We start from the raw sequence: 24,774 nt of genomic DNA, 5'->3' as shown, positions 1-24,774 counted from the left end.
TCTATCTATCTATCTATCTATCTATCTATCTATCTATCTATCTATTTGAGTTTCCTCTATAATGACAATTTTTTATGAGGCTCCTGTGTGTATGTATAGTAATATCTTTTTTTATGGCAAAGAATAAGTGTTTTTGTTTAAAGTGAAATATCTCAACATAAACAAAGGAGGCTAAGAAAAATCTTCATTTTTAATGGAAATTTCAGACGGCACTTAGAGGTTTTTGCATCTTGCATCTGCGTGTCATATATATATGAAGAGTATACACACACAAACACACACAGTTGAAGTCAGAATTATTACCCCTTTTGGTTTTGATTTCGAATAATTTCCAAATGATGTTTAACAGTGCAAGGATTAATCTAGTTAAGCTTTTAAATGTCACTTTAAGCTGTGTAGAAGTGCCTTGATAAATATCTGGTAAATAAAATAAATCAGTTTATAAAGATGAGTTATTAAAACTATTATGTTTAGAAAAATGTATGTTAAACAGAAATTGGGGGGAGGGGGGAATAAACAGGGGGGCTTATAAATCAGGGGGGCTAATAATTCTGACTTCAACTGTATATATTTTAAAGCTGACGTTTTTGCAATATTTTAAAATATATGTTGCATTTATGACATTTTATAAATGTAAAATCAAAATATAAACTTTTATGTCTTGCAAATTGCATACGACATAAAAGTTTATATTTTGATTTTACAATTATAAAATGTCATAAATGCAACATATATTTTAAAGTAGGCCTATATCAACCCACGAGGATGTGGTCATTGTCCATCGTGGTTTCCACAGGAGTAAGGAAGAAGCAGAGCTCACATTGCGATTGAATAGTCTACGAAGCATTTCAGTATTCCATGCACTGAAAGGTAATACTTTAATTGCTGTAAATAAAAATATTATAGCATATGTCCTTTATTTTCCAAACATGAAAGGTTCAGTATTCCTTATTTGACGAATTGATGTAAGTTTCAGGGCGCGCTCACAGAGCGAGTAGACTGTACCTCAGAGATTAATTTTAGATGTAATGTTAGAATAATGCTAACACGTGCTTGTTTCAATGTACTCTCTTACATAATAATGAGAATGGACTTGAGTTCAAGTAGTCTAATCATGTAAAAAAAAAACAAAGCACGTCAATAAAAAAAGGTTTCATTATGGTTTAAAAGTTTACATTAGTAATTTGTGGCCGATTGACTGACCTTCATGTGCATATAAACAGTTTTAATACAAATACTATGCAGAAAAACAAGGAAAATTTGTGAACGGTTTAAATACAATAACAATGTTTTTATTTATATAGTACAACCATGGTTAATATTTATAGTTATTAAGCAAATATTTATATAGTACAACCATGGTTAATATTTATAGTTATTAAGCAAATAATTCTGCTTTGATATTTAAAAAGATGGCTTAATAAATGAGTAATTATATTAGAACAAAAAAGCTAATGCATATTTGCACGTGTCTTTGTCATGACAGGTTTAACAGCTCAGCATGAATCCCCTTAATTCTAAATTGACAAAGAGGCAAGGGCCGCAGCTCTGTGACCTGCTGGGAGATGTGGATCTGACTCTTCTCTATAAAGCTTCTGTTCATGGATATGAGGCTTCTGCCTTTCATCGGAGATGTGACAACCAGGGTCCCAGCTTACTTGTAGCCTACAACAATTCAGGCTACATCTTTGGTGGATACACTAGTGTAGATTATACTCAAAGTTGCAATGCAGTTACAGATGATAAGGCATTCCTGTTCAACATTAACGGCGCTGTCCCTCTTGTGATCAAAGTGAACAGTAGACATTATCTACGTTATGGTGGTAATGGTGGACCCAGCTTTGGGGAGCAGTTGTATTTTTGCTACAATGACCAACCACCAGTGTATAATCAAGGGAGAAATGCATATCAAGTAATGGCATTCACTATCAGTCCTCCCACAATGGCATTTACTTTCAGTCCTGCCACACTGTATGGAAACAACACTAATCTAATTGAGTGCGAGGTGTTCAAAGTGGAACAGAGTAAGTCAACTATCAGAACAACAAATATTTATTTTCTTTTATACACGCTTGCATCTACAGTACTGCCCTCCAAAGGCAAATTGCAGTAACAACATGTTTAGTCAAATAGGGGGTGATTGTGTGCTTCTACATGATTGCTATCTAAATATGAATTCACTTTGATTTTGGGAATAATTTACAGTTAGGGTTAGGTTTAGGGGTAGGGATTTGGTATGGATTATATTTTCAAACAGGAACGTTGTTCAAGGATCAACAAATGTGTTATTCCAGGCTTGCATCCTACTTGGCAAAATCAACCCCACCTCTTGTGACAAAGTCTACCATTTCAGAGAAATGAAACCGTGTATGTTTGACTGAATGGTGTAAAAAGGGATGGTGTTTTTCTCTGGTTTAGTGTTTGCATAGTTACTGCACTTTCCCTTTTGTAGGACAGAGTACATCTAATTATTTATATTTATGTCCAGTCTTTTAAATGTACTTAATTATGTATTATAAACCTTTCTCAGAAAAAGATCAGGTTAATGCCGTGATTAAGATTAAGCCGTGGAGGAATGTTCAGTGGACAGCAAAGTAAGTTTTAACTCAATATCATGTTGCTGATGATTTCATACAACTATGTATAATATTAATAATAATAATAACAACAACAATATGATTACTCCTTTAGGCAAAGAGATGAGCTCATGAAAATGATCAGGAATTATAAACCCCTGACAACATCTGTGAGTCAGGTCAAAATCCTGATGATTGGTCCTGTTCGTGCTGGAAAATCCAGTTTCTTCAACTCCATAAACTCCATCTTCATGGGTCGCATGACCAGCAAAGCCATGTCAGGATCTGCAGGCACCAGTCTGACCACACAGGTACAGATTTAACAGTTTCCCACAGACATCTCCTGAGTCTCTTTGATATGTTTACTTTCTTGGTTGACAGTTTCGCACTTACCCAATAAAAGATGGTCGTGAAGGAAAGCCATTGCCATTTGTGTTGTGTGACACCATGGGGCTCGAGGAGCAATCAGGAGCAGGACTGGACATTGAGGACATCAGCAGCATTCTTCAAGGACAAATACCAGACCGCTATAAAGTAAGAGCACTTACTGAATCTCCAAAATGAATGAAGAATGAATGAAATGTGAATGATAAAATATAAATGTTCCTGATTCAGTTCAACCCGGTCACCCCATGTCAACCTGATGAGCAAAAGTCCACCAGACCTGCGTCTCTACAGGATAAGATTCACAGTGTGGTGTACGTGATCGACGCCACCAAAATCTCCCTCATGTCTGAGAAACCAGAAGAAAAACTGTCTGCCATACGCAAAAAAATCAACTCGCTGGGTTAGTGAGCTCAGAACTGTTAAACTAGAGACTAATTAGTGTACAACATCAGTATGATACAATGCTTAACATCACTTCTCACAATTTCAGCCATTCCTCAGGTGGTTTTGATGACAAAAGTAGATGAAGCATGTCCTGATGTGCAGGAAAATCTTCAGAGTGTTTACGCCTCTTCCTACATCAAGACAAAGGTGAGAAATTATCACAAGAACCTTTTATATTATACTTATATTAAAAGTTTTTTTCCTCCTAGTATTAGCATGCATTCAGACTGTGAGCACTTGTGTTCAATTTTCATCAAGACCCTGTTTTACGTTTTTACCCCCATGTTGTTCCAATCCCCTGATTGTTGTTTATCTGCTGAATACAAATTAATATATTTTAGATGAAAACCAAGAGCTCTCTCATCCTCCAACAGCAAGAGTCCTTAGATGTTCAAAGTCCAAAAAGGACGCAAAAACTGTAATCATACAATGCTCCAATAGCATTTTTGTGTGCCAAAAAAACTGTCAGTACAACTTTGTTTACTCATCTTCTCTCCCACATCAGGTCTGGGTGCACATTAATATGGGCCAATGTTCAAGTTTCCCTTTCTGAACTTTGAATGTGTCTGAACCATTGCTGTTTGTGGAGGATCAGAGACATATCTTTCATATATATTATCTTATATACAATAATTTGTGTTTCCAAGATGAACAGATTCCTAGGAATGGAATCACTTGAGGGTAATTAATAACCGAGTTTTCATTTTCAGGTGAACTAATACTGTTACAGTCACTAGCAGGTGTGACCATAAGCTTTGCAAGAGGGCACTCACTCCCGCCTTTATCACTACTTCTATCATAGACTACACTCCCCACAATCCTCTGCGCTGATTAGCACCCAGCTTTTTCACAGACTATTTAAGCACCATTGACACTCACAGTCATAGACAAGTCTTGTATTTGCTCTTTGCTTTGTAACTCCCTTGTGTTTTTGACTGTTTGCCACCTGCCCTGACTCCAGCCTGTTTTATGAATTGCTTTCTTACCTTACCTCAGATATTTGTACCTCTGTTAACCCTGTCTGTCTTGATCATCCCCTTTGATAATAAGGTTTCATTTGGATCCTCAATTCTGTCTTCTCCCTTAATGTGTTACAAATACTTTAAACAAACAGAGCCATGTTCTTTTTAGCTTGCTTTCTTACAACATGTCCCATAACAATCAATTATTCATTCAGTAGGTGGAGAGTATGTTGTCTTTCGTTCGCACCTCTGGAAGAGCTGGAAACATTCCAGACCCTCTTTACACCTACATTTTGCCTCATCCCGTTGTGATCTGATTGACTAAGGCCCTGTTTAAGTTTTGCTACAGTTAATGCCATTCGTCCACACTACGCCAGAGTTTTCGAGCGCCGAAAACGGAGCGTTTTGGAAACGCTGGAGAGGCTGTTTTCATTCCGAAATGCTACTGCTCCATGTCAGTGTAGATGAGGGAAAACAGAGACATCTGAAAACGGAGGCGGGGCTGCTGAGATTCGCTACCTGATTGGGGCTTTTGTGTCATTGCGTATCCTTCCCTTATTCGTTAAGGCCCTATCACATGACTATAACACATGGCTTTAACGCTACCGGAAGACAGCAGACCAGCCTTCACTGTAAACAACAACATGGGCACAGAATGGGGAGCGTTGTTCGCACTATTGTCTGTTTTAGGCGCCATTGTGCAGTTATTCATTTGTTACGTTTAGTAATAACTCGACCTCATTGTCTGTCTACAAAAATACCTCTCTTGCTTTCTTTGCCATCGAGTTCATTGTTCAACCGGCATTTGTTGACTAACAATAACCAAATGCCGAGCGAGACACACGCTTCCTGACTATACTAGAACGTGCATGCCCTAGTGCGCGAATGGTCACGTTTTTGGTGGCGTAGTGTGGACAGAGATATGTTCAGAAACGCTAGGTGAAACGCTAGTGTGCACAGAGACAGATTGACAGTTAATAAATCACAGTTCCAGAACCTTCACTCTCTGGTGTAATGAGATGCTGAGAGCAATAGAACTGATCAATTCTATCGTAAGATGTTTTAGATTAAAGCATTTGCTAAATGCTGAATGTGAACTGGTGTTGTGTGTGTGTGTGTGTGCAGGTGCAGGAGGTGAGCTCTCGGTTGGGTGTGCCGGTGTCTTGTGTTTTACCGGTGAAGAACTACAGTCAGGAGCTGGAGCTGGAGCTCAACTGTGATGTCCTGCTTCTCACCGCTCTACAGCAGATGCTCAACTTTGCTGAAGACTACCTGGACGATGTTGCTCCTATGTAGAAGAGATTGTACAAAGGCTGTTACTCTGTTGTGTGTTCATTCTTTCAGAACTGTCTATACTCATACAAGAATATGATAGAAAAGACAAATAAAGTTCTTGTTTTACTTCAGCAGCATGCTAGATTTTAATCATTGCTGCTTAACCTTTGGTTTGAAACTGAATGTGAAGTATTGTTTATTTTCAGCAGATTATTTTGTTGTTGTGCCACTATTAGGCTTACAGTATGAAACTAGAAGGATGTGCTATGACTTTTATAAGGGGTCGGGTTGTTTTTGGAAAAATCCCACCCAAAAATGCATTGACTTAACATTACGGCCAACTTTGACGCAATATAGCACCAAGTGTGAATTTCGTAAAAAAAAAAAGAAAAAATTGTTTACCACATCTATAAGGGTCTGCAGCCTAAACAAGAACACACCTCGAAAGTGCATAAATGTTGTACCCCTGGAGAGCTAGGATGTCCCAAAGTATGCCATAGCCTTAACATTGGCCATTGACCCCATTCATTTCCTAGACTCCCATTCTAACACTAGATTAGATTCTGATTAGATTAGATTCTAGATTCTGACACTAGTGTCATACAGACTTGGGAGATGGCTTATTGGACTCAGTCAACCAATCAGCATCTCAATATGATATTAAAGCTCTCAAGCCAGATTCGATCAAATAAAGATTTGATCAAACATGTAAGCGAGCCTAGCAACCACTTCGAACACCCTAGCAACTGCCTAGAAACACCTTAGCAACCACCCAGCAGCCACTCAGAACACCCTAGCAACTGCCTAGCAACCACTCGGAACACCCTAGCAACTACCTAGCAACCAATTAAAATGCATTGTACCCCAGTGAATTGCCACAGCATATTTTCTTTAGGAAATGTACAGTATAGGTATTATTATTATCATCCTTCAAAGGAAAAAAAATAATACAAATAATAAGTAAAATTATAATAAAAATACAACAACACATCATTTAACACATTTCCTAACAGGTCACTTTAACAAATATTATAAAGACCAGGTTACACTCACTGTTTAAAGGCATGAGTACAATCCATTTCTCACAATATTGCAGGTATTTGTCCATTTGTAGTTTTAAAGAAAAAGTCATCCTTTTCGTATTTTGGACATTAAATAAAGATATCCAATCATTCAGATTTTGTAGGGGGTTCGAGTTGTAGCCATTTACGAGTTACTGTTTTTTTTACTGGTTACTAGAAGCAGTATTTCCCAGGTAAATTGATGTAAAAGAAAAGTCCACTCTATCACCAAAAATATTTCGTATTACCTGCATTACATCCTGCCAGTATGACTGAATGGCTGGGCAACTCCAAAATATGCAGAAAAGGTTTGCTAAGTCTTTCCCACATTTCCTCCAGCAGTCCCCTATCCTTCGCCTGTGTTTGCATGCATGTTAACTTGGGGGTTATAAAGTATCTGGTGAGATTCCTCTTGCAAAAATCCTACCACATGCCAGAGCTGGAAGAAGTCAATAGTATCTGGATGCAGCCTTTATGATCCAAGCTGAGATTGCATCATTCAGCAATGCAATGTCAGACACAATGCACTCAAATGGAGCTAGTGATGTCACTTTGAGGAGTAGGGTTAGGTGAGCCCATTAAAAAGTATTAGATGCAGCCCAGATTGCACTGCACCAGGTCTGCATACAGACCCCTCTCGAAGAAGTGGCGTGTATACTGAGCAGATATTTAACCAATCTTCTTCTGAGATAACTAGGTTGGATTCTTTCTCCCATTTTAGTCTGATGTCATTCGTTGAGTATTCCTTGGTGGATTGGTCTTATAGATGTCATTCATTAATTCATTCATTTTCTTTTCGGCTTGGTCTCTTTATTAATCTGGGGTCGCCACAGTGGAATAAACCGCCAACTTATCCAGCATATGTTTTACACAGCAGATGCCCGTCCAGCTGCAAACCATAACTGGGAAACATTCATACACACTGATTCACTAACATACACTATGGACAATTTAGCCTACCCAAATCACCTGTACCGCACGTCTTTGGACTTGTGGGGAAAAACAAAGCACCTGGAGGAAACCCATGCAAACACGAGGAGAGCATGCAAACTCCACACAGAAATGCCAACTGACCCAGCTAAGGCTTGAACCAGCAACCTTCTTGCTGTAAGGTGATCTTGCTACCCACTGCGCCACCGTGCAGCCCTTCTTATACATGTACTGTAGATGTCAATAACTAAATCAATTAAGTTAGGGGAATGGTTCTGCAAACATCTAATCTCACTTTTAAAGTAGGTACTGGTTTGCAGGTATCGAAATCACATTTGTCCAGAGCGTACCTATCTAAGAATTTCTGAAACCTATCTAATTCCCCATTTGAGAAAATTAAACTAAAAGTAATGATGCCAAGCCTATACCAAACTTGAAATCTCCCATCAATCTTAGCTGGTTTAAAGTCTGGGTGAAATTATATATATGTATATTTACTATTATAAGGGAAAAAGGACTGCCCCTTTAAATTCTCTAGTATTCAGTACCGACGTCACAGCTGTTTAAAAAAATCTAGGAGATGAATGCTTTTATTGAGACTGAACTTTGTGTACCGCCTACTCAAAACGCCAAAGCAAAGAGGCCAGGAACAAACGTGTCTTGGGTTGCAGTCCACAGAAGAAGCAAAAGCATTCCAAATCATCTTCTAAGAAACGTAAGTTGCAAGTTTGTTGATCTAATTGCTGTAATATATAGGCTTATGTACTCCATATATTTTGCTATTAAATATTATTTAAAAAATATTATAAAATATATTTTGTTATCACAAGTAGGTCTACATCAATAACATTTAAAATTGTAAGAACATTTCATGTGTCATTTATAAGTTTTGATGCATTTTGAATATGTAAAGGATTTAAATTGATCATAGTGATTTCAAAATTAAGATTTCATTATTAAACTAAACACTATCAAAATAAATCTGACAATTCTGTATACTTGTTCTGTCACATAATAAAACATGATTTGTATTTTATTTTATTATTCAATTTGGAAAAGGCCCGATTAGAAATTCAAGAAATGCACCGTCTCTGCAGTGCCATGAAAAGTGCACCTTTAGTAGAATGGCCTATTAAAATGCATTTCAGCCAACTAAATTCAACTATAAATGAATTAAAGATTGTTTTTAATTGGTTGAAATTATAAGCTTGCTGTAATTTTCTCATTAGGGACGCTAGCATTCTGAGAAGCCATACCCACACGTTCTACACATTACATGCGTTTAAAATAAAAACTGAAACTAAAATTTTATTTAGAAACCCTTTGTTATAACGTTATATTTTGGTATTTTTTTAATGTGACGTCACACATAGACAAGCAAATGTGGCTAAACCTCAGTGTTTTGTTCTTCCTAATTAAAAAAAATATTCCCAAATATTTAACAAACGTCCACATAAGCCTACGGAAAGCCATATCATGTTTCTGAAGGGGGAGCTACTGATTCGTGCTGTAATCATACTCGTATCAGAAAAAAAAGTCTGAAATGCAAAATGAACAAGTTAAAAATACTGTGGATTTTTTGTGATGTTTAATCTGGGAAAAAATACCAATATGATGTGATTGATTTGAGTTAAATTGACTTCTAAATAAATAAATTGGATCACTCCAGTATAAGATGGTAGATCAAATAAAAATGTTTAAAGGTGCTGTGTGTAAAACATAAAATATCATAACTTGTTAAGTGAACTTGTTTGTCTGGAAAACAATGCCAAAGTCTGTTTTTTTCCTATGAAATGTCCGTTCGCTATCAGAATTTTGGTCTGTAACTCCACCTACTGCCAATTATCTTCATTATATTTTGGCACCCTGGGATTGCCTTGGGGGAAAATGCCTTTATGCTGCAACTTTGCAGCTGCCTGTCGCTCTGGGTGGCGGCCCGCTTTAAACGCTGGTCTATACTGCATGAATACAACCAGCTTCTGAGCGAGAAAAGCGAGAAAATATTCTTGTGAGCTCTACTGATAACTCCTATCGATTGTCACTCAAAAAAGTCTCTCTTAATTTGAGTAAGGGAAAGCTGCAGGCCCGGAGACCCAACTGCACGCTCAGACCTGCGCACACAGAACTGCACTTCCAGACCAGACAGTGCCCCCTGCTGTTGGGTTGGGTGAAGCAGCAGGTACGGAGACCCAACTGCACACTCAAGACCAGCACTTTCTAGCAAGTAGCAACATCAGAAACGCCAGTAAGGTTATTGATTATTAAAGCGATTCCTGAAAATTACCAAGTTTTATGGCATAAATCAATGTGGTGTAAAATATTACACTAACAAAAAATTATTTCAGTGTTTGATTTGTTTAAAATTAGTGTCAAAAGAGCATTATTTTATTATATTTACAGCTTGCACTTATTTTATGTATTATTGTACCATTCTGGGACAATTTTCTAAAAATGTTTTCTGGCAAAATAAAAAAAAACTTTAAAGTAAAAATGTTAAAATAAAATGTAGGCTATAGCACAATTATTAATTGTAACGTATTTTAGTGCTGTATAGGTCTACTGTTCATATTACTGTATTATCTATCTGAAAGTGCTAAGAAAGACAATAGCAGTAACACAATAACAGTTTATCAATTATTTATAAGTTCTGTAATGATTACAAACACGTTTTTTGGAAATCAAAATATCAGTTAATCTGCATAGAATTTACAATATGAGCTCTCTTAGGTGAAATCAAAAATAATTTGCTTGTGGTGTGTATTTTTTCCCAAATTTATATTACATTTAAAAAGTGGGTCTCTGCCAACACTAATACAATGTGCCAAAGACTGCAGATATTTCCAGTTTTTTGCTCTAGTAATAAAAAATCTCCCCAATAAGAATGTAAAGCATTTATGTTATTTTTTGCGTAAAAAATAATTTTTACTCCAATTATTATTTTTCACAATTTTTCTATGCATTGTTTACAACTTGACTTGTAGGACCTCATAAAAAAATACACAAAAATAAAGTTTGTTGTGAGAAAATTACTTGGAGTACTATAATTGTATGTGAAGAAATGTATTGTATATGAAGATAATTCATTCCCTCAACTCAATACGAAACAGTTATAAATCCTCAATAATGAAAAACAACAACAAATGTCTGAAAATATTGAAGTAACTGAACAATATCTTTTTACAAATACAATTAATAAAAATACAACAGAATTAATGCATTTGAATAAAAAATCTAGTATGTTTAATATTTCATATAATAATCTATTCAATCATAGCCTAATATTTTATAGTAGAAAAATTGTTTAAATTACAATTTAGAAGCAGCTGAAATCAGGTTAGTCGATCTTTTAAACAGCAGGTGGCACTGTGAAGATCTGGAAGTGCAGGTCTAGCTGTCTGAGCGAGCAGGTCTCCGGGCCTGCAGCTTCATACTATTGCTTAATTTGCATAAGGTTGAAGGATTCTCAACATTGTCGTCACCTGACACGACCATCAAGTCACCAATGATCGTTGTCATTCGCGTAGATGGAGGTCGCCAGAAGTTGCAGCGGCAAACTCGCAGCATCAATGCGACAATCGGCCGTTTATTTCAATGGAGAGTGAGCGACTTCCAGTGACCTCCATCTATGTAAGCGACAGCGAACATTGGCAACCAGGTGGACGTGTCGCAACCTAGAGCGATAGACAGCTACAAAGTTACTGCTAGTGTGAATGAGACATTTCATTTTAGAGTTGAAAGCTGCCTCAATAAATGAGGACGCTTGCTCCTTTTGGTGTCGATCCGTCAATCTGGCAACCTAGGTTTGCGTTGAGTCATAGGGGTACAGTGAAAATAAAAACTCCAGTGTTTTGAATTTGTACTGCAATGATTAATTTAACCACAAGGTGTCCATCATACACACTACATCTTTAAGCATTTAAATCAGCAATGTAATAAGCCAAATAAACAATTTGAACTTTCCTATGAATGCCGAAGAAGACTGTGAAGAGATTTGTTTTATAACTTTAGTTTTCTTTTGGTACAGATGCAAAAAGCCAAAGTTAGGAAAATCAGCACAGAAACCTTCACTTCTATGTTACCCAAAGAGCGAAAAGATCAGCTCTGTGACTCACTAGGAGATGTGGATCTGACTCTTCTCTATAAGGCTTCCGTTCATGGATATAAAGCTTCTGCATTTCATCAGAGATGTGACCACCAGGGTCCAACTATACTAGTAGCCTACAATCGTTCTGGCTACATATTCGGTGGATACACTAGTGTAGATTACACTCAAAGTGGCCGGGAAATTAAAGATGATGAGGCTTTCCTGTTCAGCTTTCACGGTGGAAACTCTAGCTTCATTAAGGTTAACAGTGGATATAATGCACGTTATGATGATAGTGGAGCACCTAACTTTGGCCATCAGTTATACTTTTGCTACAACAATCAATCATGTGTCCTTTATAAAGGAGAAACAAGTTCTTTCAACATTAATACCTCATCAGTGTATGGCAATGACACTCAGTTGGTGGAATGTGAGGTGTACAAAGTTGAGCAGGGTAAGGCTTTCATTACTGTCATTACCAAATATAATTTACACACAAACTCTTGTAGGAAAAAAGCTTAATGAATTATAAATATAATTTAGTGCAGTTTAAGATTACTATAACAAAACAATATTTTTTTGACAATTACTAGATCCCCAAGTGAGTGTTGAAGAGAAACCATGGCGGAAAGTTCTGTGGACGGCTGAGTATGTTTCATCATTCATTCATTTTATTTTCAGCTAAGTCCCTTTATTAATCTGGGGTCGCCACAGCGGAATGAACTGCCAACTTATGCAGCACATTTTGCGCAGCGGATGCCCTTCCAGCCGCAATCCATCTCTGGGAAACATCCACACTCTCATTCACACTCATACACTATGGACAATTTAGCTTACCTAATTCACCTATACCGCATGTCTTTAGACTTGTGGGGGAAACCGGAGCACCCGGAGGAACCCACACGAACACAGGGAGAACATGCAAACTCCACAGAGAAACGCCAACTGACCCAGCTGAGGCTCGAACCAGCGACCTTCTTGCTGTGAGGCGACAGCACTACCTACTGCGCCACTGCCTCACGAGTATGTTTATAGTTTATGGTTATTTTTTGATATGGTAATTTGTAATAATAAACTTTTTTGTAGACGAAAAGCAGAGCTCATGGGGTTAATCAGAAGTCATAAACCCCTGATTTCATCTGCGAGTCGGGTCAGAATCCTAATGATTGGTCCTGTTGGTGCTGGAAAATCCAGTTTCTTCAACTCCATCAACTCCATCTTTACTGGTCATGTGACCAGCAAAGCCATGTCAGGATCTGCAGGCACCAGTCTAACTGTACAGGTCAGTTCATATGATCAACAGGACTATGGGACATGCTTTGGTTTGTAATATTAAACAATTATTTCACAATTATTCCTATTGTTGGCAGTTTCGCACTTACCCAATAAATGACGGTCGTGAAGGAAAGCCATTGCCATTTGTGTTGTGTGACACCATGGGCCTCGAGGAGCAATCAGGAGCAGGACTGGACATTGAGGACATCAGCAGCATTCTTCAAGGACACATACCAGACCGCTACAAAGTAAGAGCATAAGTTCATTTTTAGGGGCTTGGAAATGTATATTTGTTTGTAAAGTTTGGTAATCTTTTGTTTAATCTATTCTTAATTCAGTTCAACCCTGCAGCACCATTTCAACCTGATGAGCAAAAGTCCTCCAGACCTGCGTCTCTACAGGAGAAGATCCACTGTGTGGTGTACGTGATCGACGCCACCAAAATCTCCCTCATGTCTGAGAAACTAGAGGAAAAACTGTCTGCCATACGCAGAAAAGTCAACTCACTGGGTGAGCAAGCATATTTATGCTACTTTTGTGACTAATATGTAGGTTATACACAAAGCTACTTGACAGAGATGTACTTTAAAATGTATCGCGATGATTTCAGGCATTGCACAGATTGTCTTGATGACAAAAGTTGATGAAGCTTGTCCTCTAGTGGATGAAGACCTTGAAAATGTTTATCTTAGTTCCTACATCAAGACGAAAGTAAGACAATCTGATCATATGAACTCTCCAATCAGCACTCAGAGTGGCTTTTTCTTTCTTTAAACTCTCCAAAATTAATTTCCAGAACCTTCACTCTCTCTGCTCCTCTCTGGTGAAACAAGCCGCTGAGAGCATCAATTATATCGTAAGATGTTTAAGATTAAAGCATCTGCTAAAGTGTGAATGTGAGCTGGTGTTGTGTGTGTTCAGGTGCAGGAGGTGAGCTCTCGGTTGGGTGTGCCGGTGTCTTGTGTTTTACCGGTGAAGAACTACAGTCAGGAGCTAGAGCTGGAGCTCAACTGTGACGTCCTGCTTCTCACCGCTCTACAGCAGATGCTTCGTTTTGCAGATGATTATTTCGATGATATACAACAACCTGTGGAGGGCAAGCCTGTCTGAAGCTTTTTCTCATTTCTTGTGGCTGAACTGCAAAAAGGTCCAATTAAAAGATATGCAAATCATTTACACAGCATAAAAGCGGCTAAATACAAATGTACTTAAATTGCATGAAAGTTTGACATTTCAATAAAACCTTATCATTCACATTCAAGAGAAACCTGATTTGAACATAGCACCCTGATGAAAATGCTAACACAGTCTCCACTTGCTGACATACTAGTAAGATGCACATAAGAATACTATTAGGCAGGAAGATGATACCATTTTTTATCGACTTTGTTGGGCATGTGGTGCGCCCATCTGTCACCTTAATCCATTTTCATATGTGTAAAGTCAGCGCACAAGGGGTATTTTAATGTCTCTGTGCTTAACCTCTGCTATGACGTCTCAGGCAATGTATCACAGAAGTAATTATAATGGCCGATCTTTTTTTTTTACACAACACAGAAGAGACGCAAAAGACTAGTTACATTGATCCGGGTGACGGCAACAATGTAAGTAGCCTTTCGTGTCTTATCTGCACAAATAAAGATCAACTGTGGTCACTAAGAGAATATTGGCTCACTAAAATACTAGTTTGTTGCTAGAAATGCCATAACACAAAATGCAGCACTTCAATACAGCATATATATTTTATAAAAAGGTATCAAAAGGATCCTGCAAAATCCGAGCAGAAGAAGGTACCTGCTGTGACAGAAATAAATAACATTGAAATAACATTGGTTAGTAGGAAGGGAAAATACAATGAAGTGATCTCTAAAAATAGGTACTTTTTAACTGCAAATAAAATTGTGAGGAATAAAAAGTCATTTTTAATTAAAGTAGTTAAAGTGGTAATTTTTAATTGGACTCAAATAAAGTACAAATACTCCCCAAATAATACTTAAGTAGCTACATTAATCAAATAAAATTTATTCAAGTACTTTATACCTCTCTCATGATAATGATGATTCATTCATTTTCTTGTCGGCTTTGTCCCTTTATTAATCTGGGGTCGCCACAGCGGAATGAATCGCCAACTTATCCAGCAAGTTTTTACGCAGCGGATGCCCTTTCAGCCGCAACCTATCTCTGGGAAACATTCACACACATTCACACACCCACACACTCATACACTACGGACAATTTAGCTTACCCAATTCACCTGTACCGCATGTCTTTGAACTGTGGGAGAAGCCGGAGCACCCGGAGGAAACCCACACGAACGCAGGGAGAACATGCAAACTCCACACAGAAACGCCAACTGAGCCAAGGCTCGAACCAGCGACCTTCTTGCTGTTAGGCGACAGCACTGCACCACTGCTTCGCCCAATAATGATGATGATGATTACTATTATTATTATTATCAAATGCAGTTTTAATCTGGTTTAAACAAACATTGAAATGTTTTTATGTTTTAAAAGCTCATTGCAGATGTGACTATATTTTTAGTGAATTCATATTGTAAAACGTTTCTCAATGTAATATGTATTAAATTATGAGCTCAATATTTTATTGTGCTTTGAGAAAATGATCACATCTTAAACATTATATTGACATAATAATGCTATAATTATTACAATGTGTGCAGTTATTATATTACATGCAATTACATTATTAAACAGAAATTGGGGGCAAAAATAAACTGGGAGGGAGGGGGGGCGCTAATAATTCAGACTTCAACTGTATTTGTTTTTCCTACTATGCATATTATGTTTACAGGTATTTTATTTTGAGATTGAGTAAATAGGCTGTACATTTTCATTTTGGTGTGACGTAACTCTCCCTTTAAGAGAGCATACTTAAGGGCTGGATTTGAAAAGAAGAAAGGAAGGATTCATCCAAAGTAAAACGCAACCTTCGTTTTGAGACGCACCCATTGAAAAGGGTAAGCAGCTTGGTCGATATGATAAAATAATTAAATTTTCTACGCCTATGTAATTGTTATAGTCAAAAAACAACGGTTTCAGATGTGAAATGACATTTTCTGATCCAATCTGTGACAGTTTCGGTTTCGATTCGAGTGAATGCCGTTTTTACTCCAAAACTGCGTCTATCTTAGCTCACCCTAAATAGATTTTATCGCTTAGAGCTTGATGGTTTTTGATGATTTCCTGACCTTGATGTCAACATGCTCTAAAACTGTCCAGGGCTGCGTTTCCCAAAAGCATCGTTAGGTTAGGTAGCTAGATCTTAATAATACTCGTGTGACTGATCTTAATGTTTCGGCCTGTTTCCAAAAACACGGCAATTTATTAGCTCCTGTGTTGTAATTGTTAAAGTCATAAAAAGACGAAGTTATGAGATTACTGTAGCTGTAGATTCATTCAACTGCAGTCATATAAAAAATCCGCCATATGGCTATCAATATTTTAAAACTAAACATGAACATATATAACATTGAATATATTATTCCAATGTTTGGAAAAAATGTATGTAAACCGTAATTTGTGCGAAATTTTTTAAATATATGCTGCATATGTAAACTCTAATCATATGTAGGCTAATTTATTTTGCTACACTGTAAAAAGTGATTAGTTACTTAAAGCGAGTAAACAAACTGCCTTAAAAGAAATAATTGTTGACTTTACAAAAATAATGTAAGTAAACCCATTGTAACTTGGAACTGTTAAGTTGACTTAATTTCGATTATTATGCAAGTTGTATTCACTTTTTTAAAAATAAAAGTAAACTAATCACTTTTTCCAATACACATTTATTTTATTTTTTTTTCAGCTTTTCTTTGTCTAGCAAAATGACAGTAACTAAAATAAATTTGCTCTTCAGACTCCAGTATGTCTTCTAAATTCAAAACAGGCCATAATTGTAGATTTTATAGACTTAATGAAGCACCAATTATGTAATATTGTAATAACTGCAGTAATTATTTAAAGAGAGCCATTGTAAAATAGTTTGTCATTGTAAAAAGGATTTGTTGACTTTAAAAGTGAGTACAATAAGCATAGTTATAAAAATTAAGTCAGCTTAATGGTTCCAAGTTACAATAGGTTTACTAACATTATTTTTGTAAAGTCAACTTGTTGCTTTTAAGGCAATTGGTTTACTCACTTTAAGTAACTAATTACTTTTTACAGTGTGTATAGGCTATCAAATAGTAGCATACACCAGTGGTTCTCAAAGTGGGGGTCGGGACCCCCCGAGGGGTCGCGGGACAATGAAGGGACAAAAATCGATTTATTTTTATTAAACCATAACAATTACCATTTTAATCCATAACCTATTAAAAAATGTCGTTTACAGTTACTATATACACTACTGTATATAGGTACTATAGTAGCTTATAGTTACTAGTTCTATTGGATTGCGACCCCTCAGGTAATTACATTATATTAAAGACTCCGCAATAGTGTCAGATGCAGCAGATTGATTTTATAATACCAGGTTAAACTTTCTGGCACATTTACAGCACTGACATACATTAAAAAATATAACGAAGAATAGACTTGGGTTCATTGGTGTGTGTGTGCCCCATTGCATAGGTTTCTGTATTTATTACCACCTCAGAGGATATTGGGGGTCGCAAGTTACTGGCATTGTTATTTTGGGGGTCGCGAGCTGAAAAGTTTGGGAACCCCTGGCATACACTGTAAAAAATGGGGTCCACATAATTTATTTATTTTGTCTCAACACAAATCCTTTTCTAATATGAATAGATTGAACGTAAAAAAATTAAGAGTCCCCAAAACTGTGTTGTTTCAGCAACTTTTAAATTATGTGCAAATTTTAAGTAGTTTGGACATCGAGCAAAAATATTTTTTAAGAGTGTAGGCTTTATGAACTTTGTGATTACTCCATTAATTTAATTTATAAATGAAACAAAAACAAACTGACACAAAATTCACATTTAAATTAAATGGCTGAATTAAAAAAGGAATACAGTTTTCTTTTGAAATTAAATTGACTGAGCTTGAAAGACATAGAAAAATGTGCAAATGGGTGAACTTGTCAGTGACATGCTCGAAACCCATGATGCATGTATTAGGCATTACTTATGGATAACTTAATGTTCTATAACCTTTTTTTTTTCCTACCGTTTTGTGCCTCTCTCTGCAGGTTGGTTCTTTATATAGATTTGTTTTGATTGTTAATCCATTAGAATTATTAATGGGTTAAATGTTAAAATATTATAACACGTTGGAAATGAACAGCGACTCATAAGTAGCGTGCAGCAACAGTTCTTGACACCATCATGTTTTGAGCATTTTTTTGGGAAAGGCCTATATAGCTGCAACGAGCGTTCGCAACCACTTATGGAATGAGCCATAGTACAAAAAGTTATCAAGGCTATAAGGCTATAAGGCTGAACAGTTAAGTTTGGTGGACATATGATTGTGACCAAGTCATCTAACATGCCAGCTATATAAAATCTATATCTTTTACAATATACAATCTGAAATATACAATCTTTAAATTCCATATATACTTTTTGTTATGCATTGTTAGGAGATTTAAAGTGCTGCACAGTACAGTGTACATGTGTTTGCACTGGCAGAACCTTGGAAACCCCATAAGGCAAAATAACCCAAATATAATTCTTTTACATCTCTTCTGCATTGGCAAAAGCAAAGCGACCTTGCCATGCCCTAACCATTCTTTACAGCAATAATATGACTTATATTTACATATCAATCCATCCTGCATGACGTCAGTATGACAGTTTTGACCACTGTGGTTCAAACGAAACAGTCGTAACTATCAAGTTAGTTCTATAATGCATCGGTCAGTTAGCCATTGGCAGCATCAGAGATTTACCTCATTGTTTGAGAAACGCAGTCATCCTCCAATTATCCAGTACCTGATTGGCTATGCAATTCCTGCAAATCCTAAATAAACTAATTGAGATGCCCTCATGCCTTAAATAATGTGGCAGATTTTTTCAAAATAATTTGTAATCTAATCTATGAGCCTGTAATAATGTGTGGTCCTCTTTGTCAATATAATAATAGTGTTTTTTTAAGGTTGTAAAACCACAGAACACAGTTAAAATTAAGCACACTAGAAATAAAATGACAAGTGTTATTTCCGTTACAGCCATATTACATGTGGACGAGACATGGCCCCCATTGCTTCCGATTTACCAGCAGAACAAAGAGAGCAGCTCTGTGGCCTGCTGGGAAATGTGGATCTGACTCTTCTCTATAAAGCTTCAGTTCATGGATATGAAGCGTCTGCCTTCCACCAGAGATGTGACAATCAGGGTGCCACTTTACTTGTAGCCTACAACAATTCAGGTGACATCTTTGGTGGATACACTAGTGTAGATTACACTCAAAGTGGCAAGGAAATTGCAGATAAGGAAGCTTTCCTGTTCAGCTTTCGAAGTGGAAATCTTCTATGCATCAAAGTTAAAAGTGGATATAATGCACGTTGTGATGATGCTGGAATGCCCAACTTTGGTCAGCAGTTATATTTTTGCTACAACAATCAACCAGTTGTAATATACCAGCACAAGGATTGCTATAGGCAATTTATTTTTAATCCTGACACTTTGTATGGGAACAACAATCAGCTGACTGAATGTGAAGTGTACCAAATCAAGCAGAGTAAGTGCTTCTTCAGGAGAAAAAGTGTTTATATTTTGAGTAAACTCTCGTGAAATGTATTGTTTAGTATTAATATTGCAACAACAAATTATATAATAATCTTTCAAAATTCTACAGCCCTTCAGGTCAGCTTCAAAGAGAAGCCATGGAGGAATATTCTTTGGACAGCTGAGTATGTTTCTACTCCATGTCCGGTGCTTCCAGCATTGTTTGAATTTCCATCCAGTTTGTTGGGTTTGAATCTGATGGTGCAGGTCAAAATTGTGACTTTCTGTTATGTTTTGAAAAATATGGGCATTTTGTAGTCAAATTGGTTACATAAAAATGTGAATGCACTCTAATCCAATCATCATCACATTTCTAAACACACTTCCACTTCAGGGGGTGTTAGACACCAATAAAACAACTGTTTAAGCTAGATCAGCTAGCTTAAACTGTCAAATGTTATGATGATGCATTTTACATCGAATAGATTCTGAACTTCTAGCTGTAAATACAAGTGATTGCTAAGCCAAGATGTAGCTACAATAAAGTGAGGGCCCCAGAATAGATCTCAAACAATGGATTGTTCAGGTGAGTTAAGTTGCACACAGAGGTAGGACCATAATTGTTATAGTTGGTAAATGAAAAAGACTTTTTTGTCTGTTTGTGCATGAGCATGTTAGGCTAATTTTGTCTCCTATTTTAATCACTAACTGGACTGGATTATTTTTGTCGATTTCTACCTGTTTGGTTTGGCATACATGTACACTTACTAGTCTTACTAGCTCACTAGCTACTCTTTTAATGATGAGTAGCAGGCCTTTCAAGGACTGGAATTGAAACGATGCCACCTTATATAAAGCATGCATCGGTCTTGTCCTAATACTCGCATCTACAATCTTTGCATTTGATTAATTGTGTATATACATAACATGCCAAAAGAGCATTGCAATAGTCCATTGTGGATAGAATAGCAAAAACATGTGCATCCTGCTCCGATAGGTAGGCCATATTGTTCCTAATGCTGTATAAAGGCTGGGGCGGATCAAACTGTTGGGCAGTGTTGGGCCATTGGTGAGTGTCTGTCAGTCTAGATTGACATGGACACATACCTCTCAAAAAAATGTAATCACACATTGCAATGAGAACCATGGAAGCAGAGCGAGACTGGTCATTTGAGTATTAATCAAGTGGTGAGTCCTGTGGAGCTCCGAATGATATAGTTGTTGAATGTTCCACCAGTTCCCACCTCGTTCTTTCTTGAATGAGAGTGATTGAGCTAACCAAAGCACCGATAAACAACCTTGACACGGTGGGACAGAGAAAGCTCACTGTATACTGGAGTTTTGGAAGTGTTATTGCTAAGCAACACAGTTAGAATAAATAAGTATGAATGCTCACACAATTGCATTAACTATGTGCAAGGAGCTCTGGAGAACTATCGAGTCAATCGATACAGAAGTACAAATCAGCCTCAAGATGACAAGAGGTAAAGGAGCTATTTCTATATATTTTTTATTAATTATGTATGTATTTATTTACTTATTTCTTGTCTTTTCTTTCCTTTTGAGAGCGAGAGAGAGTTTGTGCCACCTGCAGGTCAAATGTTCTATAAAGTTGAAGGTGACTTGAGGTGTTGCTGACTAGGAGTGCACAGCTTTTTGACCTTGAGCCGTTCTTTTTGTTTTCCCGTCCAATTTATGAGTGTATATTTACCTAAATAATGATCTATTATTGTTTTTTTTTGTTTCTGCTGAACCATAAACCCGTTCCTCCTTTTCTGATCATACATCATCTCTCCTTTTTTTTTTGTTATTTACAATCAAGCGTCAAAAGATTCTCCAGTTACCACCACATAGGACGAGCAAAGGAAATTTAAAACGCAGGATAAATTGCCATTATATGAGGGTTGACATGGGCTGGTTGACTTGGTCAAATGCAATGGACATATCCATCAAGATGACTACTGATGATGTGGAAATGTGATGCATGATGGAATTTACTTAGCTTCAAAGAACTCTCTGGCAGGGAATGTTTTGGTGGAACTTTCTGGTATTGTGCAGGTTTTTGAGTACATTTAGCAACACTGTATATGTTTCCAGTGTTATTTCAAGTGGTGCTGCTTTTATAGAGTTACTTCCAATAATGTAGCTGTGATCTATGTCTAGACGAAGGGAAGAGCTGATGGGATTCTTTAGGAGTCACAAACCCCTGCTATCATCTGTGAACCGGGTCAGAATCCTAATGCTCGGCCCTGTTGGTGCTGGAAAATCCAGTTTCTTCAACTCCATCAACTCCATCTTCATGGGATACGTGACCAGCAAAGCCATGTCAGGATCTGCTAAATCTAGTGTCACCACACAGGTACAAATTTAACTGTGTTTCCTACTAAAGCCTCCTATCAGTTTAAGCTCTTGATATGTTTCTCTTTTTGGTTGACAGTTTCGTATGTACCCAGTGAAAGATGGTCATGAGAGAAAGCCATTGCCGTTTGTGTTGTGTGACACCATGGGCCTCGAGGAGCAATCAGGAGCAGGACTGGATATTAAAGACATCAGTAGCATTCTTCAAGGACACATACCAGACCGCTATAGAGTAAGTGCAATTGCTTATCTCTAGTTAGAATTAGTTGATGTATGAATTGAAGATTCAGATTGAAGTTCTTTTATTCAGTTCAATCCAGTCACACCATTTCAACCTGATGAGCAAAAGTCCTCCAGACCTGCGTCTCTCCTGGAGAAGATCCACTGTGTGGTGTACGTGATCGACGCCACCAAAATCTCCCTCATGTCTGAGAAACTAGAGGAAAAACTTACTTCTGTACGTTGTCTAATCAACTCACTTGGTAAGTTAATTAATACAATATTTAGACCAATATGCATAACTCCTGACATAAGCCAAATGTAAACCTGTTTCCATTTTTTTCAAACAATTTCAGCCATTCCACAAATGGTTGTGATGACAAAAGTCGATGAAGCTTGTCCTCATGTGCAGAAAGACCTTCAAAACGTTTATGCCAGTTCCTACACCAAGATGAAGGTGAGATGCATCCCATGATCAGATCATGACCTGCTCTCTTTAGGACTCAGAGTGACAGATGATGTTGTGTGTGTGTGTGCAGGTGCAGGAGGTGAGCTCTCGGTTGGGTGTGCCGGTGTCTTGTGTTTTACCAGTGAAGAACTACAGTCAGGAGATCGAGCTGGATCTCAACTGTGACGTCCTGCTTCTCAGTGCTCTACACCAGATGCTTCGATTAGCAGATGATTATCTGGATGATGTTGATTCCTTTTAGGCCATAGAAAGCTCATCATAGAATGATAGATACAGGGTTATACAGTACAGTTGGTCAGAATTATTAGCCCCCCTGTTTATTTTTTCTTCCAATTTCTGTTTAACAGAGGAAAGATTTTTCAACACATTTCTAAACATATTAGTTTTAATAACTAAAAAAATTGTTTATTTTATCTTTGCCATGTTGACAGGAAATAATATTTGTCTAGATATTTATCAAGACACTTCTATACAGCTTAAAGTGACATTTATAGGCTAACTGCATTAATTAGGTTAACTAGGCAGGTTAGGGTAATTAGGCAAGTTATTGTATAACAATGGTTTGTTCTGTAGATTATCGAAAAAAAATAGCTTAAAGGAGCTAATAATTTTTACCTTAAATTGGTTTTAAAAAATTAAAAACTACTTTTATTCTAGCCGAAATAAAACAAATAAGACTTTTTCCAGACGAAAAAATATGATCAGACACACTGTGAAAATGTCCTTGCTCTGTTAGACATCGTTTGGTAAAAATTAAATAAAAGAAAAATAAATGTGTGGGGGGGGGGGGGGGGGGTATGGGGGGTAATCATTTTGACTTCAATTGTACCTCTTAATTATCACAATGGTTCAATTCAAAAGATAGCTATTCTGTTTGTTTTTTAATACAAAGTATCATTCACAAGATCTTTCACAGTTATACCTAATATACATTTAGATAATAATGGTAAATGTCCCTATGTCATAATAAAGATCATATTTTGTTAAGCTGCGCATAACGTTATAGTTACTGTTACTTTTGTTGTTGCAAAATTTTCCACAATCATGTGTACAGTATAGCACTAAATTTATGTGTAATGACTGCACATTAAGAGAAACACTGATGTTGATTATAAGTGTTATAATCTATGTGAATCAAACCATAGGAGTTTCTGAGGTTTTTTTTGTTATGTAAACAAAATGTTACTCATTTTCCTGTACACTAAAAGAAAAAAAGATTCTTCAAAATTTATTTGTTACAAATTAAACTATTAAAACAGTCTCAGTAATCTTTTGTTGAAGTCGGTTTACACACGCAAAAAAAGAAATTAATATAGTTTTTGTTTTTTACAGAAATTTCATCACATCATCATGAATTTCATGATGGCATTGGAATTAAAAAAAAACTTTGAATGATTTTATATTCACGCCACACCACTATAGTGTAACTAGTCTTTGGGGTCTCTTCTACACTGTGTAAATAATTATCGACTTTTATATTTCTTGTAGTGATTTATTGTCTGTGAAAAACAGCCAGAACAAAAAAGAGCGCAGAGACCTTCAACCAGCCCTTATGCACTGGCTGAATTTATACTTATCAAGATGATTTTTCTTTTAAGGTAACAGAGGGGGCGCTTTACATGTATAACAATAAACAAATGTTAACCCATTCCTTCCCAATACTATTTAATGTGTGCACGTGGAGAGATTCAATACAACCCTGTTACATCAGCACGATATAAAGTATTTAATAATATATATTTTAAACCCAGCAATTTTGATTCTGTACATTTTCGCTTAGTTCTTGTTTAGCTTTAGGAGTTACAATCTATATAGGCTATACAATAATATATTTTAAGAAACCACATTGTAAGAATTCTGGCATTTCATACATATAATTTAATATCATACTCATGAGCTCTTCTTTGAAGTGGGAACGCTTCTGGGGGAAGAGATAGTCTGCATTAAAGGGGGCACACACATTAAAATTTACTTACACTTGTTAAAAACCTTTATGAGTTTCTTCTGTTGAACACAAAATCAGATATTTTGGAAAAAAGCTAAAAAAAAATATCTAACAATTGAGGGACTTCTATAGATGAAAAAGGAGATTAC

The 24,774-nt window shown here is 36.7% G+C and overlaps 3 protein-coding genes across 17 annotated transcripts; all 3 read left to right on the top strand.

Annotated features, from left to right (window-relative positions):
* Positions 1–761: 761 nt before the first annotated feature.
* ifi44f5 (interferon-induced protein 44f5) lies at positions 762–5,909 on the top strand. 2 transcript variants are annotated; one of them, XM_087303188.1, is made up of 8 exons: positions 762–870; positions 1,487–2,024; positions 2,531–2,594; positions 2,692–2,887; positions 2,958–3,110; positions 3,192–3,363; positions 3,454–3,554; positions 5,495–5,909. In XM_087303188.1, exons 2-8 carry the CDS (start codon positions 1,502–1,504, stop codon positions 5,663–5,665), a joined length of 1,380 nt encoding a protein of 459 aa, XP_087159314.1. In that variant the 5' UTR covers positions 762–870; positions 1,487–1,501; the 3' UTR covers positions 5,666–5,909. The 2 variants fall into 2 exon arrangements, with proteins under 2 accessions (XP_087159314.1, NP_001038683.1); NM_001045218.1 differs by lacking the exon at positions 762–870 and having other exon boundaries at positions 1,497–1,912; positions 1,960–2,024; positions 2,537–2,594; positions 5,495–5,686.
* Positions 1,543–23,939, top strand: ifi44f3 (interferon induced protein 44f3). Of its 6 annotated transcripts, none has more exons than XM_087304179.1 (10): positions 1,543–1,679; positions 15,877–15,971; positions 19,136–19,647; positions 19,765–21,252; positions 21,457–21,681; positions 21,798–21,993; positions 22,072–22,224; positions 22,303–22,474; positions 22,568–22,668; positions 22,751–23,939. In XM_087304179.1, exons 6-10 carry the CDS (start codon positions 21,814–21,816, stop codon positions 22,919–22,921), a joined length of 777 nt encoding a protein of 258 aa, XP_087160305.1. In that variant the 5' UTR covers positions 1,543–1,679; positions 15,877–15,971; positions 19,136–19,647; positions 19,765–21,252; positions 21,457–21,681; positions 21,798–21,813; the 3' UTR covers positions 22,922–23,939. The 6 variants fall into 6 exon arrangements, with proteins under 6 accessions (XP_087160305.1, XP_087160303.1, XP_087160304.1 ...); XM_087304177.1 differs by having other exon boundaries at positions 15,806–15,971; XM_087304178.1 differs by having other exon boundaries at positions 19,765–21,681.
* Positions 8,253–14,250, top strand: ifi44f4 (interferon induced protein 44f4). 9 transcript variants are annotated; one of them, XM_087303191.1, is made up of 9 exons: positions 8,253–8,350; positions 9,707–9,814; positions 11,660–12,173; positions 12,313–12,367; positions 12,806–13,001; positions 13,090–13,242; positions 13,333–13,504; positions 13,605–13,705; positions 13,916–14,250. In XM_087303191.1, the coding sequence occupies exons 3-9, from the start codon at positions 11,660–11,662 to the stop codon at positions 14,102–14,104; spliced, it is 1,380 nt and encodes a 459-aa protein (XP_087159317.1). In that variant the 5' UTR covers positions 8,253–8,350; positions 9,707–9,814; the 3' UTR covers positions 14,105–14,250. The 9 variants fall into 9 exon arrangements, with proteins under 9 accessions (XP_087159317.1, XP_087159315.1, XP_087159316.1 ...); XM_087303189.1 differs by having other exon boundaries at positions 9,703–9,814; XM_087303190.1 differs by having other exon boundaries at positions 9,703–9,880.
* Positions 23,940–24,774: the final 835 nt, after the last annotated feature.

The sequence above is a fragment of the Danio rerio genome, chromosome 22, assembly GCF_052040795.2.
Source record: "Danio rerio strain M-AB ecotype USA chromosome 22, GRCz13ab, whole genome shotgun sequence".
In the NCBI taxonomy this organism is placed as follows: domain Eukaryota; kingdom Metazoa; phylum Chordata; class Actinopteri; order Cypriniformes; family Danionidae; genus Danio; species Danio rerio.
This window is presented reverse-complemented; position numbering and strand designations above follow the sequence as displayed.

What these genes read in the sequence shown, in the direction of transcription:
- ifi44f5 (XM_087303188.1), top strand. Translation starts at nt 1,502, where the DNA reads ATGAATCCCCTTAATTCTAAATTGACAAAGAGGCAAGGGCCGCAGCTC. An exon ending in AATGTTCAGTGGACAGCAAA is followed by an intron (nt 2,595 to 2,691) that starts GTAAGTTTTAAC and finishes TTACTCCTTTAG; the next exon opens with GCAAAGAGATGAGCTCATGA. An exon ending in CAAAAAAATCAACTCGCTGG is followed by an intron (nt 3,364 to 3,453) that starts GTTAGTGAGCTC and finishes TCACAATTTCAG; the next exon opens with CCATTCCTCAGGTGGTTTTG.
- ifi44f3 (XM_087304174.1), top strand. Translation starts at nt 19,158, where the DNA reads ATGGCCCCCATTGCTTCCGATTTACCAGCAGAACAAAGAGAGCAGCTC. An exon ending in AATCTAGTGTCACCACACAG is followed by an intron (nt 21,994 to 22,071) that starts GTACAAATTTAA and finishes TTTGGTTGACAG; the next exon opens with TTTCGTATGTACCCAGTGAA. An exon ending in ACATACCAGACCGCTATAGA is followed by an intron (nt 22,225 to 22,302) that starts GTAAGTGCAATT and finishes TCTTTTATTCAG; the next exon opens with TTCAATCCAGTCACACCATT.
- ifi44f4 (XM_087303191.1), top strand. Translation starts at nt 11,660, where the DNA reads ATGCAAAAAGCCAAAGTTAGGAAAATCAGCACAGAAACCTTCACTTCT. An exon ending in GGTGTACAAAGTTGAGCAGG is followed by an intron (nt 12,174 to 12,312) that starts GTAAGGCTTTCA and finishes GACAATTACTAG; the next exon opens with ATCCCCAAGTGAGTGTTGAA. An exon ending in CAGAAAAGTCAACTCACTGG is followed by an intron (nt 13,505 to 13,604) that starts GTGAGCAAGCAT and finishes CGATGATTTCAG; the next exon opens with GCATTGCACAGATTGTCTTG.